The 18,412-nt window shown below is 40.1% G+C and overlaps 1 protein-coding gene across 5 annotated transcripts in view; it reads left to right on the forward strand.

Annotated features, from left to right (window-relative positions):
• carmil3 (capping protein regulator and myosin 1 linker 3) overlaps positions 1 to 18,412 on the forward strand; it is an 88,425-nt gene that overhangs the window by 20,725 nt on the left and 49,288 nt on the right. For all 5 annotated transcript variants that reach the window (XM_020113186.2, XM_069511606.1, XM_020113194.2 and 2 more), the window contains exons 6-12: positions 2,643 to 2,737; positions 3,488 to 3,558; positions 3,765 to 3,838; positions 10,967 to 11,042; positions 12,218 to 12,306; positions 14,362 to 14,456; positions 15,723 to 15,809. In XM_020113186.2, the coding sequence (XP_019968745.2) occupies positions 2,643 to 2,737; positions 3,488 to 3,558; positions 3,765 to 3,838; positions 10,967 to 11,042; positions 12,218 to 12,306; positions 14,362 to 14,456; positions 15,723 to 15,809 (587 nt within the window). The remainder of the gene's footprint in view (positions 1 to 2,642; positions 2,738 to 3,487; positions 3,559 to 3,764; positions 3,839 to 10,966; positions 11,043 to 12,217; positions 12,307 to 14,361; positions 14,457 to 15,722; positions 15,810 to 18,412) is intronic.

Below are 18,412 nucleotides of genomic sequence, written 5' to 3' on the forward strand. Positions count from 1 at the left end.
GGAACAGTGTTGTATCAGTGCATTGTGTCTTGGTTACTGAAGTGCTCCACTTAAGCAGCAGAGTGTTCAGAGTTTTCTTGCTCAAGGGCACTACAGCAGTGAGTATTTAGGGAAGGAAAAGCATAATATTTATCATCAAAATTTCCTCCTAACCTGTAATTGGGACCAGAGTCTTTCTAATTACACCACTTCTTCTCAAGTATCAAGGATAGTGCCTATCTTCAAAATACAATAAAGAAAACTATTAAATTCTTAGCCTTGCTAGCAGCATGGCTCTAGGGATGGCAGTGTGTGCATTGGTTAGGTGACTGCTTTGTTCCAGAGTGAAGAATCTGTTGTATCTGCTTGATGGACTGCCTTAAAAATGTGTACAGATATACATGGAGCCCAAAGGAGACTTCTTAATGACTTTGATACCATTATTTTCCTCTGGTGCAGTGGTTTTTAAAGTCTGACATCGTGGCCTCCCACTCAGACAAAAACTAGACAGCTGCTCTTCCTTTCCAATCATTGTGCCATTCAGCTTTTTATCAGACCTCAGATATTGTAAGGCAGGCTTTTCTCCCAGTCTTAACTGTAAACTCACGTTACAGTTTTGTCTGTGTAATCATAGACTGTGTGATGGACGATACGTCTCCACTGTCTCCCACTATCTAAAACGAAACCATAAGATTCTGGATATGAACATTCCCATCTTTGGCATAAGAGCCAGAGTTTGCAGAGTTTGATTGTGTTGTGGAGATCAACATAGCAAGGTCACAATGACACACATGCTTGAGCGATCCTGATTCAGTATTATCTTTCAATCATAACGCCTCACCCCATTTTCATAGTGTGATAAGAACTTCCTAAAATGGCAGACAACCTATATGGGTAAAATGTTTTTGATGTGTATTATGAAAGTTTGAAAGGGATAGTTAGAAAAAAATATATTCACTCACCACTATGTCGATGGAGGGGTGGGCGAAGTGTTTGAGTCCAAAAAACACTTTTGAAATCTCAGGGTTGAAACAGTGTTGCACCACAGGAGCAGTGTGGAGGCATGTTATGTTTTTTCTGTTGTTTTATTACGTCTGAAGAAGGGGTCATTATGGCTGCAATACTGTTTACCTCTGAGACTCCTAAAGAGTTTTTGGACTTAAACACTTGGCCCATGTCCAATCCACTTACATGGAGAAAACAGGATTTATACTACAGCCGGCCACCAGGGGGCGATCAGAATGCTTTTGCTTCGCGAATCTACAATGCGGGACACCTGAACTTCACCAACCAAAGTAACACAATGCATTACATCAGCACACCAACTTTAAATGTCACCTACACTATGTAAGCTGTACCACATTATATAGTTCCACATCTAAATTAATGAGCAGAATACAACGTATAGGGAATATCGTATGTAAATACCAAATTATCAGTTTAGAAAAATAAGGTAATCTACAAAATAAATATCCCCATAATTAAATCTGATCCTAGTCCTCTCCTCAGATGAAATGTTCTCATTTCAAAGTTTATGACACAAATATCTCAACTTACACTACCCTCAGGTTGTCATTGCTAAACTCCACCACTGTCTCGAGGTGGCGTGCTTCACATTTTGGCTTTTTTGTTTGGCTTCTTTAGTTTTAGACATTATTATTCTTGGTATTACGAATGACTACATTCTGCCACTTCTAGTCTGTTATTTGCCTCCACGAGCTGTGTGTCACACCCTCCACTACAACAGCTGAAAGCGTGGATAAGTGGGCCATATCTGCAGGCCAAGCTACAATGATTCCTAGTTGTTTTCAGACAACTCCAACATGAACCCGTTTCCCTCACTTCACACTGCATCCTTGCCTCTGAAACTCTGCTGTGATTAACGTCAGGAGGCTCTTCACAGCTTTGGGTGAATTCAGATGTCCAGAGTCTAGAACACACACAATGTCTGTGAGTGCTGACAACTGTCCAAACCCACAATTCCTCAAGTCCAAGCTAATTTTCTGGAGATTTCTAGAGGCTGGGTGCAGATATGATTAATCAATATTGTATTTGTCTATCGGTGTCATAAGGGTTCTAACTAAATAATTAGAGTTGTTTTGATCTGCAAAACTACATGGGCAAAGGCTGATTTTTATTACGGATTGAGAATTTTGAGTTAAGGTTAAAGGCAAGATTTTATACATTCAGACCATATGTGATGTCCAATGTGGCTGATCTGCCAATATCAATGATGTTCAGAAAAAGACACTTGTTAATGAGTTACAGTCATGAATTTCAAATCATCTCCATGGTAACACACAAGGCTTATAAGTTCCACCTCATGGCGCAGTTCATCCCTTCGTGGTCCAGCACCCTGACAGACACAATCCCAGAGGACTCAGTCCACAAGTGTGCAGGGTGGACATTTTGATTTAGTGATTGAAAAAGCCTAAGCACCACCATGAGGTTGATATTCGTGTTTTCAAGTGACAATGTCTAAACAACTAGTTGATGACCATGAAATATGCCAAATTATCTTGACTGACCTCTGTTGGTTGCTGCAGTATAGGTCATAAACTCTGCCTCCTCCATGATAGTGGATGGGACATGAGCCAAACTAAAAAGGCCGTTTTATCACACTGATGTTTGACCTCTTCTTGTTTTCACCTCTTGTCTTTCAGTCCCCCTATATGTCGAGCCGAGGGAGACCTGACTGACGGAATCCACAAGTTCTCACCGACGTCTGAATCGTCGCTGGAGCCCCAGAAAACCTGCGGTGAGTCTGCTACCTTTCCATGTGGACCACATACATAAGACATATAACTCCAGGAAATGTCCAGAAGATTGGTTCTGAACAATTTCTGTTGTCAGGTACTTCAGGCAACACACATTGTACTTCTGGGTAGAGAATGCAGGAGGCAGGACATGAGGTGCACAGTTTGCAGCATATCAACACTGGCTTGGACCATTCGACTCTCAAATCTCGTTGTCTTTCTAAGTTGACAACTGCATTGGCGTCTGATGTGTGTATGGCACCTCTGTTTCATCCTGAGATATTTGGACCCTTGATCTCTGACTCAGACATTTGCGGTCTCACGTACAACCCCTCCAGAATTTTTCAAGAAAATGTCTAAAGTTCAGTGCGTGTCTGAAAGCAGCTATACCCACACTTCAGAGGCCGTCCATTTGTCGCCTCACTGACTCAGGCCAAATCATTTTGGAGACTCATCGTTAAGTGGGTCAGAAGACCAGTGTTGCCTGATGCACTGCCTTTCTGCTAGTAATCCTATTAATCTACAGGCAGAGCTCTTTCATGGTGCAATACTTTCATCTCACCTCAATATTTACAGCTAATCTCTGTCTCGCTCTCACTGCTGACCATCTTTGTCTTGCTCTCCCTGACTTCCTCTTTCATCTACGGCCTGCAACGCTTCTCCCACTTCATTCCTTCGTTATATGCCGTCTGCCCTGCTCTTTTCTATCCCTTATTTCTGATCTGTTATCATCTGATTTCTCCATCTTCCAGGAGGTTTTTCTGAGACCTACGAAGCCCTTTGCGACTACAATGGGATTGGCTGCAAAGAAGAAGTGCAATGGGTGAGGACAAAGTACAAAGCTATTTAAAGCCCCTTCTGTTCCTTGTGTTTTCATTAGATGAGTCAGCTTCTTTTATCTTTTGTGGAAAACTTGGATGTTTTTTATGTTGGTGTCCCTTAATCTTTCTCATACTTTCTGTTACTCTTCGTTGATTTTTTTTCTTTCTCTCATCTTCTCTTTTTCCTTGCCCTGCATCTGAACTACAGGATGTTGACACCATCTACCACTCTCAGGACAACAGGGAGTTCAACTTACTGGATTTCAGCCATCTTGACAGCAGGTGACACAGTTTACTGACATCTTAACTACACCCAGGCTCATTACAACACACCTACATGCACTGATTGGAGAGATACAATTAACGCATGCCAAACATAGACTGCAGCCATACAGTGCAGTGTGTGTGTGTCTGTGTGTGTGTGTGTGTGCGTTGACTCTGTTTTTCAGCACATTGGATTTTAAATGAAGTGTTGACAGCAGGGGTTAAAGTGCTGAAATCCAGCATTAATTTGTTGTTGTTTACATCAGCTCCAGGGTGCATTCAGGGGACGGAAAGTAATTGGACACAAACTCATTATATTAGATATGTGTCAGTTCTGTTACTGTCTGGCCTGTTTGCAACCCGTAGACATCAGCAGACATCATGCATGATCCTTTGTCATGCTCTGCGTGAATTTCAATGCAGTCATCCTCTGTTTTTCATTTGTTTTTTGGGCCTTTTGCCCTGTTACTGCAAGAACATTACACTGAAAGGTCCAGTGCAAATGTAGACCCTCATAAATCTTAATGACGAGCATTCACTCTGAATGTAATACTTCTATATTTGATATCTCTACAATAAAGATGAAACATTACTGCAGTAAATTAGCCACTGCTCCAGACTAACTTTTTACATTGGTTGCACCGGCACTCCTTTTTCATTTAGTTGCTCCAGCTCATGATTTAGGTGCACCCAAAAATTTTCACTGCACCTTTTGGCACCGCAATATTACACTCACTGATTTCCCACCAGTTCAGTTAAGGATATTTACATCGGAATACCAATTTTGCCTGGATATGAAAGAAATTCTCAGAGAACTAAAGCTGTAAACTAATCAAGGACACCTCTAACTTGGTGCATTATTAAAAATATAGGCCTGTCACAATAACACATTTTGTTGGTCGTCATTTGTCGGCTTCACACTTGGCATGTGTATTGCAAAAAGTGCAGTGCCGAGATTGGTGTGATTTTGGACATGCTCTATGTTCAGTCTATGAACCGAGGTGAACTTATCTTCTTCTACGTCCCCTGATAAACTACTGCAGCTGTCGGCAACTGGGTCAAACAGCAGGTGAAAATTGCCTCAAGATAATTTTGACAATTTGATTATTTTTATACCACCATATCGGACTGAGAGAGACATCCAGGGGTTCTGATCTCCGTTATGGCAAGAACATTCAGAAAACCTCATTTATTTTGTTGCTGTAAGGCTTTATACTGAAATACAAAGCTTATATTCTGATCTGATTTGGATCTGAAGATTTTGTAGATATCTTAATGGACATCACAAATAAAAGATAAGATAATAAATCATTCAAACTCATATAAAAACCACACACGTAAATAGTAATAAAGCAAATTCAGTTTCATCTTATTAAAAACATTGACTATAAAATCATTGCAGATAAACCAGGTAAGATGAACACAAAGTCTTCTAAATTCACTCTGTATCAGAGACTTCACACGACGCACACGACATCTGGCAACAAACAATAAAAGAGTAGCAGTTTATTGCAGAACTGTTTGAGGTGGACTCACTAATGTCAAGAAACAATTCGTAAGTTTTTTTACGGAACATTAACACAGGAGAAACTAGCAAGCCATTCCAAACAGGCAGGTTTAGTACTGGCACTGCATGTGTTAAAACAATGTGTGATGCACCTCCTTCTCACAATCCTCCTTTATCTGGTTGCCTTGTGCATGAGTTGCTCTTGAATTGCATTTCTAACAGAGTAGTTACTTCGGGGCATATTTGCTGCCCCCAGTGGTTGCTGCACATGTCATTTTCAATTGAACTCTTTAACACTAAAATCAATTTGAACTTCTCCCCCAATAATCATGCAGGTGTTGCCATCCAACCAGGTTTGAAATCCTGATTTTAACTGAGGTTGAAAATAATCACCTTGCTGATTTCATTGAAATCCACGGTGCTGACATACAGACCCAAAACAACAAATATGCATCATTGTGCTAATACTTCCTGACTGCAGTGTGCTTTTGGATGATGTTTCCTCTTCATTCTGTTTTGCAAAAATGTTTCCCCCGACAATGCCATGTCTCATCAGCTGTCAGCCTGAGCTGCCTTATCTGACATTAGACTGGCTATTTGTCTAACAAGACCGCTGGGTAAATGTTGAGTGTATTATTCTTTTATTCTCTATCTGGCTCCCTATCTGTCCTCTTGTCTCTGTTCGGTATGAGAAGATCATAGAGAGGGGGAATGATGTGCTTGTCAGAGAAAGAATCCAGGGCTCGGAAACAGCTGTAAGATGCCATATGTCTTCGCCGCTACCTCCCCACTAAAGTCCCCCGTTTCCCTTTTCAGACATGTTGAGGAAGAGTATGTCGCTTGAACGCTGCCGATCATGAAAAGATTTGACAGCTGACATGCAAATGGAGAATTCAGCCCAGCTTACTTGTCTTTTTGTTTTGAGGGATGTTTTTTTTTTTTCTCAGAAAACCCTGAGGTCTATGGAATCTCTCTACTTTTCTAGTGCAACAACAACAACACTCCTGAAAGGATACATCCATACTTAAAAAATGCACGTGCCATCGCAGAAGCGAAGCTTTGCGGTGCTGCTAAATCAAAAAGCCATTCATAGAAGCATGATTGCAGCAGCAACTCATGAATATATTAATGTATTTCTTATTGAGAGCTAAAATCACTGCATCACTGTTGTTTTTCCTGCATTCTTTTATACAGTGTGTGATAAAGTGGAAGGCTGTGTAGTGGAGGCTGTCTGCTTATTCAGGTTTTTAGGTGCTTCCTTTAACATATTGTTCCCTTGAGCCCACAGCCCAAAGCTAAATACTCCTTCTGCTTTTATAGAGAGGTAGTATCAAATCCAAACTATTAGAGGAAGCAAAGATTTTACAAAAGAGTTACAGAAATTAATCAAGGAAGTGTGCAAATGACGAAAGAAACTATCTAATCATACGTCACTTCCGTGATAGTGTGCCAGAGGCTGTTTGTATTGCATTGCTCTCTTCGTCCCTTCCAGGTCCCTCCACATTTCCTTGCCCTCCATCTTCCCTTGATTGATCCCATCTAGCGTTACCGCGAGTGACAGGATGGTGCTTTTTTTTCTGCTGACTGCTGTCCGTCCAAACACCGTCTCTCTTCATCCCTCCTAACTGAAAGCAGACACCTTTTTTTTCTCTGGCCCTGTCTTATCCTCTTGTTTGTCCACTTCCTGTGTTCTCTCCTCTTTTCACTTCTCTTGTTCTTTCTTTCTGCATCCCCTCTCTCTCACAAACACACAGAAATGCACACTCTGCCTATTCTGTCTGCTCACTGCAGGCTGACTTTTAATACAGTATGGTATTTTGTGTGTGTGTATGTATGTGTGTGTGTGTTTGCCAGTTATTAATCATCTTGTGGGAACCTAAATGTGTTTAAATAGTCACATCATGTGGACTTGTCTTCCTTATGGAGAAAAAAAACCACATAACATATATAATTAAGTCAAGGTTTAGGTTAAGTTTAGATTTGTGTTAGGTTTAGGTTAAAGTTAGAGAAAGGTTTAGGCATTTAGTTGTGATGATTGAGGTCAGGGTCGTATTCTAGGGACTGTCTTATGACAAAGAGTGTCCTCCCAAAGATAGAAGTACACTGTGTGTGTGTGTGAATTGTACATTTCTGTTTGTACGTGAGAGAGATATTGTTTTGCCTCAGGAACCTCTTGGGGCACCTCTTGATTTTGAGCGCGCACACACACACACACTTCCAAATAAACACTAGTCTGGATGCACTGTGCAACTTTTCTCCAAATCTGGTTAGTTTTGTTGTTGTTTTTGTTTCTGGAGCAGAAGCAGCTCCACAGCTCGGTGCTACTATCCACCTCACCTGTCAGTGGTACAGCACCTGAGTCATGCTCTGTTAAGAAGCAGTACAACACAGCACAATCCAATTGGTAAAAATGGTTGGTTCATCCTGCCAGCGCACAGATAGGTTTGAAATGTCTTATTAATATTTATTTCTTCAGAGGATGATTTCCAATTAAATTCACCACCCTCTGACCTTTACTCATGTGCCAACAATTAGGCCAAAATATGCCTTTTCTGGGGCTATGATAGTGCTATAAATATTAATTGTCCCCACAGGGGGAAAAAAAATCATGTTTTTGATGACCCCTGCTAACCCTCGGTCTATTGATACAAGAAGCAATTGCATTTGTTAAAAAAATGAAAAACAGGCAAATTGCCTTGAAATATACTGTGCATGTTCACTCTCCCCAGAGGCTGAACCCTGTTTATTGTGCAGGCTTCATGACCTTGCCTCAGCTTTGCCTACAAGCCATCTCATAATCAGGCCTGTTGCCATGAACCGCTCGGAGCACATCATGCTCCCAGGGAGACTTTGAATTGAATGATCCCTGTGACCTTTTCTCCAGTAGCACCTCAGGACAGACTCTTATCTTGGCCCCCGTTCCTGCTGAGGTCTAAGAATATCAAGATCATCACTAGTTTTATGTTGTGAATGTAGGCTTTAATAAATATTGGAGCACTTTTGGTTTTTTTCCTGAAAGTTTTTTTTTCCTTAGGTTAAAGATCATAATAAAGTAAAGTTTTACGCAACATGATAATGATACAAAACGGACATGCTCATGTGATTCTTTGTATTCCCCACTAGCTGCATAGGCAAATGTATGTCACACAATTACAATCTTTGCGACATTAATGCTGGGCTGCACACAAACATGCACGGGTATAAATAATAATGTGAATTTTAACGAGTAACTTGACGCTTTTGGAAATGCGTTTTCTTGCTGAGAGCTTGATGAGAGGGTTGATGCCACTCATAAATAAACTATGTAGCTGGAGCTTCTTAGTTTAGTTCAGCATAAAGACTAGAAATGAGGGCGGGTAATTTGGCTCTTTCCAAAAGACACAACAAACACCTCTACTGTTCACTCAATACGTATCTTTTCCAAAATATGAGGTTTCAAGGATGGAAAGTCTATAAAATGTCTTTGAGCCTTGTTAAAAACTATAAAATAAAAATATATTATTTTTATTACCTCTGCAAAGAAGGTTATGTTTTCATTTTGTTTTTCAGTTCATTAGATAGCAGAATTACATGAATACTACCGGACAGATTACCATGAAACTTGGTTGGAGGATGCAGTATGGGTGGGGAAAGAACCATTCAATTCTGGTGCGGATGGATGTCTGAATGTTTTTTTTTTTTTAACTTTCTCTGCAGTGTTTCCAAAAGAAATTTAATCGTTGGGGTAGTGGGGCGAAAGTGCCTGCACAAAAACGTTGCTCTCATGTGTAACAGATTCAGTAAAAAAAAACTATAGAGAGAAGCTGTAGGTGAAATGAGGTATTACTGTCTGCAGTAAGATGAGTGTGTAGTAAATAGTGCTGCACACAAATAAACAATATAGCAATGGAGCAAAGCAACAAGTTCAAGATCTCTTACATTATTATGAGAAGTGTATAAAAGTGGTATGTTCCTTATTAAACAGTAAAAAGACAAAATGGCGGGCCACCACAATCTAGATAATTGATGGGAAACACTGCGATGACATGGCGATAAAGGACATTGGTGTAGGTATTTATCAATGAAAGAAGTTTGACAATTCTTCATTTATTTAACCTAAAGTCTTTTTTACACTTTGTGTGGATCAAACTAATGAGATGTGAAGTCTTAATGAGTGGGAATTTAGACCTATATAGGCAGATTTAGCTGTTTTTCTATGTTTACAGTCTTTTTAACTGGCTAACTGGCTGCTAATTGCAGTTACATAATGGTATCAGTCAACTAATCTAACTGCAAGAAAACAAATGAGCCTTTTTCCCTAAATGGCATACAATTGCTTTAATTTGTGCCACTTAGTAACCCTTAGTGCATTCACTACATGCAATTTAAATGAGTGCACTGTGCGAGAATGTAAAATAGGACCTTTGTGCACATTGTACTTTTAATTTGTTCTTGTCTGGCCCTACATAAAAATATTATATTATTATATTCCACCTCTTCTATTTAAGCAAAAGGCATATAACTCTAAACCCAACTCTTATATTAAAGTCACTTTATCTTTAACCCTCAGACTACCACAGTCCTAATCCCATTACACCCAATCCGAAACCTGAACTGAACTGTGTGAAGATGTAAACAGCACCAGACTGACCTGCTGCGCTGATGTGTCCTCATGTATGAGTACAAGACGACACAAACACCAACACACTGCATGACTGGGTGAGACATCATAGAGGTCAATTACATGTCCTGCTGTCACAACAGGAGTCAACAGGCAGTGCTGGTGATGAATCATGACATGTGCATCACACACGCACACACACACACACACACACACACACACACACAGTCCGAATAGACTGGCATGGTAATGAAAAAGGAACACAGCCTGTAGTCATTTTACTAGTCTGAGATACACTACAGGAACCCTCCCTGACTAGATTTCATCCTTTCTTCCTCATTCATGTTATATTTCCTCCTCTGTTGCTCTCTACCCTTCTCTTTCTTTCTTCCTCTCCCTGGTCTTATTCCCTGTTTCCGAGCCTCCTCTTTCTCTCTCTCTCTGTGCCTCTGCTTGTTTGTCTGATGATGTATTGCAGGTGTAGCAGCAGTGTGGCTGTAGTTGGACCTTGGAGGATTCTGAAACTCTCACTCTCTTTTCTTTCTCTCACTTTTGCTTTTTGCTCACAAACACACACACACAGTTGTCTGTGGGCTCTGTGCCTGTTTATGTACCAGTGGATGTAGAAGTATTTGAGGTCTGTAGCCGGGATCAGACTGTGGCTTTATTGAATAATCCACTGACCCAGCCATCGATCTTTACATCTCTCTTTTCTCTCATTTTTCCCCCCTCAATCCTTGCTTCTCCTCCTCAGCAGGGCTGCAGCATCAGTCATCTTTAAGAAAGCAGCCCTACCCATAGCGTTCTCCTTGTCACCGTGATGAACTGCTTTTTTTTTAACCAAACGTGGAGCAAAGAAAAAGTTTGGCCTGCGATAATGTGAATTTATGGATCACTGACATCAAATGGTTCTGAGCAGATGGAGTTTGCTAATTTAAAGATTTGAATTTTATCTCTAATGTGCGTGTGTGTGTGTCTGTGTGTGAATGTGTGTGTGTGTGTGTGTGTGTGTGTGTGTGTGTGTGTGTCTCCATTCCAGGGACTTGGCAGTGATCGTGGCATCCATTGCATACAACACCTGGTTCACCAAGCTGTACTGCAAAGACATGCGCATAGTAACTATCTGTTTTATATTCCTCTCTTATAAATCTTTCAGCCAGATGCTGACCACCAATCAGTGTCCTTGTCTTATGTTTCCCCTTCCAGCCGGAATGTTATCAGAATACAATTTTATTTGTTTGAATCAAATTGTTAAACTAATTCATGATTCAATTAATTCAAACTTCTGTCCAGATGTGTTGAAAGAAAATCATGCTTGAAGTATAAGGTCAAAAGAGGACACTGAGTCACATGCTCATCTGCAAAGTTTTATGTACCCATTCAAGATAATGTGATTAAATATTCATAACATGCATTAGAGTAAGTAGTAGCCATCGAAGGGGAATTACATGGAAAGAGTCTTTACCAAGTTAAACAGATAAATATCATTTGAAATGCATGAAGCTAAATATATTGATCATTAAAACCCTTTAAAACTGTTTTGAATTCTAAAGGTGTCTTGTGGAATTCTTTGCAAACAACCTCAACAAGTTGTTTTTATTCAGTGTTAGTCACCGAAACACATTTTGGTTGCCCTTGAATTGAATAAAGGGAAAAAGGTATTTTCTTTCTCGTAAAACATTTGCAACACTGATTTTATTTTGAATATTTTAAATCCGGAATTATATACACCGCATTTGTATGTGAGTCTGTGTGTGAGACCCACATCTAAAATCTGCTGCATTGTGCTTGGAGCAGTGGTAACTCTACAGGATACCCTTTTTTAAATAAAACCATGCAATACTTATTTCTAAACAAGCAACTCTCAGTTCAGGGACGGATCCAGGGGGGGGCGCTGGCCCCAGCTGAAATCTGATTGGTCCCTGAAGTTAAATCTATTCAATGATGTTTGCCTTTAGGGCCACTGCTTTAGAAACATTCTAGATCCACCACTGAGGTAGTTATTAGGAGTAAAAGCAATTAACCACACAAACTCACATATTTTGAATCCAATGTTAATAAATTAAGTTTTATTCACAGAAGTCCTTCACAGTGAGATTAGGAGAAAAAATGCAGCAAAAACACACTATTCAAGCCTTTCCAGAAAGTTCGGTGTTTATGTTAAGCTCATAAAAACATAATGTTCTCAAGTGTAAATTTTGATTTTGGAGAATATTGTGTACATTCAGTGAGTATGTGAGCATGTAGCCTTCAGTCAGAGGTTGATGTTTTTGTCTTTTCTTTTCTTCAGGGGTCGGAGGTGGTGGACCAGGTCCTGCACACAGTGAGCAAGTCCAACAGTCTGGAGGAGCTCACTCTCGAGAACGCAGGACTCAAAACGTAGGTCTCCTCTCTCCTGACTCATCATTAATGATAAACTGCCCCGCCTGTCGACCTCCCCTTTGTTAAATCTGATTACCTCCCCTCTTCTTCTCCTCAGACCGTCACCTGTCAACCTCTTCTCCACCTCCTTTGTCCTTTTCATCATCCCCCTCCTCTTCTCCCTTTCCTGTATCCTCACTTCTCACATCCATCTCACTTATCTCACTTCTCCACTCCTCATCCTCCCACTCTCCTCCCCTCCCTCCTCTGCCTTGACCTTTTCAGTTCTGTCTCTCCTTTTTCTCTCTGGCTGTCACCTCTCCTAACCTCTGCTCTTTCATCCAGTAAAGCTGCAGTAAAGCCCCCCTCTCTGTGCATGCCTCTCGCAGGTGTATAGTTTTTCTCCGCTGAAACATGAGTGAAGTTTCAGGCTTTACCTGGCAGGACATTAGACCTTCTATGCATGACTAGTATCATTTAGCAGAGCACTTTCCTTATTTAGCATTAATTGAGATGAATTGACTGCCTTGAGGCACAGTGATTTACTGCAGGGTGAAGTTACCAAGTTTTCATACATTCCCTCTATTAAATCACTTTCAATACTGAGGACCATTTTTATTACAGGCGCTCAAGCACTTCACCAAAAGCTGAATATTCAACTTTGATATACTGCGTGATGTCAGATAATCAAACAGGATCTGACCTAAAAGGCTCCACTTGATTTACATGTTGTAATAAGTGATTTTAAATACAATATAAAAGAAATTGTAAATTGTGAAGGGATCCTAGATCACAATGGCAATCATCACTCAAACAATCAATCAAATGTTATTTGTATAGCCTATATATACAAATCCCAATTTACCTCATAGGCCTTAACAAGGTGCAAAATCCTCACTAGCGATTCTCTCTTTTTGACTGTGATTTACTTTTTTACTCTTTAAAATTTGCCATTATTTTAATAGTGAGTTTTAAATTCATATATCAGGAAGTATAAATCAAGGGAAGCCGTTTAGGTCACACACTGTTTGATTATCTTACACCGCGCGGTATATCATACTTGAATTTTCAGCTGTTGGTGCAGTGCTTGTGGAGAGCCTGTAATAAAAATTACAATTGAAATGGTGAATTATCACCATACGAATATGTTTAGTGATCATGTCAGCAAGCTGGTCCCTTTTTATGCATCCAGCAATCAGAAGCAGTATTCAGGAGATATTTTTTCTGGCCATGATGAATAGATAGATTGATAGGATGGGACACATATGGTGCATACGATGGTTGGTTGGTAGATAAATAGAAATGGAGGATACAGAACATGTCCTTGATACTATAGACAGATTGGTAGATACGATGAATAAATAGGTGATAGACAGATGCATTGGATAGGGGTCGGTAGATACGGAGGCTATGGTGGATACAGAGGATAAGAAAGATATGATAAATAGATTGATGGATTGATAAATAGATACAGTGCATACAGTGGAGAGCTGGACTCTATTGATCCGAAACTGGGAAATTCCTGTTACATCAGCAAGATACCAGGTACATAAATCACTATACGAAATACTATTAGAAAATACTCCCCAAAAATATACAGAGTAAAATATATACTTATGTATAAAGAGTCTCATATTTAACTTCCTTCAGCTCTGTTTTGATATTCACCAGTTCCTGATGAAACCATCTGACATTTTAGAAGCTGCATTATTTATATTGGTGTGGTTGGCGAGCATCACGCAGCGGGTTCATTAGTGCTTTTTTACAGAAAAATTATTATTTCAGTAAAGAAAAATCTAGTTAATTAAATCAAAAGAATGACACATTGACTGGCCAACAATCTGACCAAGTTGGCAACGACCAAATCCATTTCTCTATTTTACCTTTTAAAGCACAAACATTTTTCAAACCACAAACAATAAAATGTGCAGTCATCACCAAGATATTTAGTTTTATAAACTTTATCTGATGCATTAAGGTGAATTATCAGGAAGCTGTCTGGTCCTGCAGACCAGTATTTGAATTAACAATCATATAGTAAACTTCATTTTCCTTTTTAATGTTTCTCTCCAGGGATTTCCCGCAGAAGATGGCGTCGGCCCTTTCAGAGAACCCGGCCTCTGTGATTCACTCCCTCAACCTGGCTCATAACACGCTAGACAACCAAGGTACCGGCCCGCACTCTGTGGACTCTGTCTCCCGCCCGCCGCCATCTCTCTCAGGGAACCTCTGATTGTTCTTCTGGCTTTTACTTTGCCGCAGCTTTTGTTTGTTCTCAAAGAATTCAAACTCAATCTCTGTCCTCAAAGAAGCCTTATTCCCTGCTCCACGTTGTATTCATCTTTGTCTTTCGTTTATTTCTCTCGCTTTGTGTCTGTGGCTGCTCCTTCTCTTTAGAGAAAAGCCTTCATTTTTTTCACTCTCGCCCACAACTTGCAACACAAATTGTACCTCTTATGTTATCTGCATGTGCACGCACATGAAAACACAAACACAGTTATATATGAACCACTATACACCTTTCTCCTGTGTGGAGACGGTGAGAGTGTGTGTGTGCGTCAGGGAATGGTTTTGTGTGCTTCACTCATTAGGAAATTTCTGTCCTGTCTGACACGTCTCTTCCACTCGCTTTAATTCGTTTTAGTGGTCACACCTACTGCCACTTGTGTGTGCGTGTGTGTGTGTGTGTGTGACGGTGTGTATGCACTGACAGTGTGTGCGATTACAGATTACAAAAAGTGCTGCAGCCCTCATCAGATTAATACCTTCAGTTTAACCACGGCAGAGAGTGACCTTCAGCGCTGTGACTGCTTGCAGTTGTTACAATGAGTTTTCTCTGTTTTTCAAAGTAAGAGTTCAGAATATGCACATTATTAATAATAAAAACTGAGGAAGCCATTAAAAAATGCAGAAGTTTGGCATTACAATGAATTAAATTTTTAATGAAGCAGAGCCTTTTGTGTTTTCCTCATTGCTACAATGTGTTTGATCACATTGCTCAACTGCCACTATGTAATCTAGTTTGGCACATAGTATGTATTCATATAGGTTTGTCCCTGCACCTGGTATGTGGGAGAAAGTGATCTCTGAAGTATGATGGTGTGAAGTTCCTCGAGCTGCAGTGTACTTGTGGGTTTAAGTATACACAGTGTTTGAGTGTGTTTTGGAAATAGAATACATTTTTTATGTTATGCAGCAAAACTGTGTGTGGGCTGACTATACTGTTGTAGTCCTGACTCACTGAACATTTGTTTGTTCAAGTGATGTGAATTTTAAAGATTACTGAAATAATTGACTCTCCAACTAATTGCCAATCTATTTGTCAATTTAACAAACAGTCATTTTGGCGTGGTTTCGGTGGATACCTGTGGGTGATTATCACCTCTCCTCTCGTTGTTTACGCTCCTCTTTTTGGCTCTTCTCTCCTTTACCAGGAGTCTCCAACCTGATTCAACAGGTCTGTCGCCTCAACAAGGGACTGCGCCTCCTCAACCTCTCCAAGACCTCCCTGTCCTCCAAAGGTAAGAGTACTCCTCTGATAAGACACAGCAGCCCCTAGTGGCTGACGCTGCACTCAAACCCATGCTCTTATTAAACATAAATGAATGTCAGACACATTTTTACAGATGGTTCAAAAGGAAGCTTTGGGTAAAGTGAACCCACGTTCCTCAGTGGAGTTTGACAAACCGTAATGCTGCCCCACGCTGCCTTTGTATTTGGGCTAACATTTACTGACAGATAAAATGAGTGATGCACGTAGAGTACGATCCATCCACCAAATGATATTCAGGCCAGAAGCATAAGTAGTTGATCTGTTTTTCCCCTAAAATCCTACGAAGGCATTAGAGCAGTGTCCTAGTTCTATCTCTTTTATCCCAGACGATACAGCCATCCTCGAGTATTACAGCAGATCCAACAGATAACACTGATACTGACATAAATCCATTCATTAAGAGCCCCGACATGATGGTGTTTTTGGTATTATAGCATATTTCAAAGCATTTTTGATATCTTTAGCATTAAAGGGTAGTGATTGTTAAATGATGCTTTAATTAATTGTTATGTTTATTTTATATGCATATTTTATTTTTTACTCAGGTGGTCTGATAGAGGTTTACCAAGCCAACTTTGTTAGGAATATTATGATGTGGAGGATTTAAAGCTAAAAACCAAGCACAGTAACTACCCTGTAACTGGGTTGATAATCTGTGGCCATTTTGCCGAACATGATAATTCACAGGTAAAGACATTTACTAAATCCATAAACTGTGGTGGAATTCATGTGGTTCAGATACCTTTTAATAATACAATGGAAACCACTTATAGTGATCAATCTGGCCCGGGAAAGAGTGATCACCATTGATTAATATAACCAAAATGAGGAGCATCTATATGATAGTCCCAGACCTTGAGGGAAAGGTAATGGCGTGTGCGCACGCACGCACACAGACACACACAGACTCTGCCTCTCTCTCTCTCACAGCCTCAGCAGACGTGTCTGACCTGCTACAGTTTAAACGTCGATTAGTTTGAACTGACACCACAATATAAACACTGTCACCACATAGTGACTGATATTTTTCTTCAATGAGTGAAGTCTTTCTTCAGCAACAATAGCATATCCAATAGCTGCGCGCATATCCATTCATAAATTCAGCCCGCATCTCGCACCGACACATGCACTCACACACGCTCAAACAGTGTTTACACGTTTAAATTCAGACTGAGTAAAAACAACAGGATCTGTAAACTTAGTCAATGTATGGAGAGCAGGAGGAGATGGCGGGCTGATTGGTTTAGCTCGATTCAGTTGGCAGTGCATGTATGAAATGACCCAAAATGAACACTGTAAGCTGATCACCTGATCATGACTATATTTAAACAGCATTTATATAGGAACGATTCTGTCCCAAGCTTTTTGCTCCATATAAACAGTTGATCACTATTTCAGTGATCACTTTATATATATTATATTATCTATATTCTTCTTTCTATCTGCTTCTTTTTACTGGTCAGCTTGAAAACACTCAACCTTTGTATCTTAATTTCCATGCTTGTTCCTGCTCTCTGTGTGTGTGTTTAGCACCATGAATGAGCAGGTGCTGATTGTATTTATAAGGCTGAAAGCTTTGAGGTATTCAGTGTGTTCAGAAAGCACTCAGACCTCTTCACTTTTTTCACATTTTATGTTTTAGCCTTTTTCCTCTCTTCTTCCCCTAATTTAACCACTCTTGGCACATAATTACAAAGTGAAACCTGATTTTTTGAAAGGAAAGTGAAATGTCATGTGGATATAAATATTCAGACTCTTGCCATGACTCTTGAAATTTGGTTCACGTTTTGTACTTTTTTTTGAAATGTTTCAGGATTGGAATGATAGCTGTGATAAATTCAAAAGATTGGACATGATTTCGAAACCTTCGAATGCCACAAATCTATCTATACTAGCTCTCAAAAATAAAGCCAAGAGTAGAGACAGGCCTGCATCGAGGTACAGATCTAAAGGCTACAGAACATTTTGCTGCATTGAAAACTCCCAAGAGCCACAGTGGCCTCCATAATTCTTACATGGAAAAAGTCCGAACAGTCTGGACTCTAGAGTGGGACGCATGTTCCCATTGTCTTTAAAAACGTGGCCAGCATCAGACTCCAATGTGAACTGGCAGGGACAGGAAAACTGGTCTGCTGAAATACGACGGCTGAAAGAAGCAAAATGACTTCCTTAATGAAAACCCGGACCCTATGTGCTCAGAATCTCAGAATGGGCTGAAGGTTCACATTTCAACAGGACAATGGCCAAGACAACACAAGTGTGGCCACCGGACAACTAGAGCCTGGAAAGACCTGTTAATATCTGTCCACAAACCATACCATATAAACTGACAGATCCTGAGTGGATCCGCAGAGAAGAATGGCAAAAGAATTCCAAAGCTCAGGTGTGCACAGCTTGTCTTGTCACACTGAAGAAGACTTGAGGCTAAGACTTGAAGTACTAAGTATAAGGCCAGAATACTTTGATCAGTGTGATATCTCAGTTTCCTTCTTCTAATACCTTTATAAAAGAAAAATCTAATTCTATATTCACTTTGTCATTTTGGGGTATTGAATACAGGACATTCATTTA

This window comes from Paralichthys olivaceus, chromosome 16, assembly GCF_024713975.1.
Source record: "Paralichthys olivaceus isolate ysfri-2021 chromosome 16, ASM2471397v2, whole genome shotgun sequence".
NCBI classification, from domain to species: domain Eukaryota; kingdom Metazoa; phylum Chordata; class Actinopteri; order Pleuronectiformes; family Paralichthyidae; genus Paralichthys; species Paralichthys olivaceus.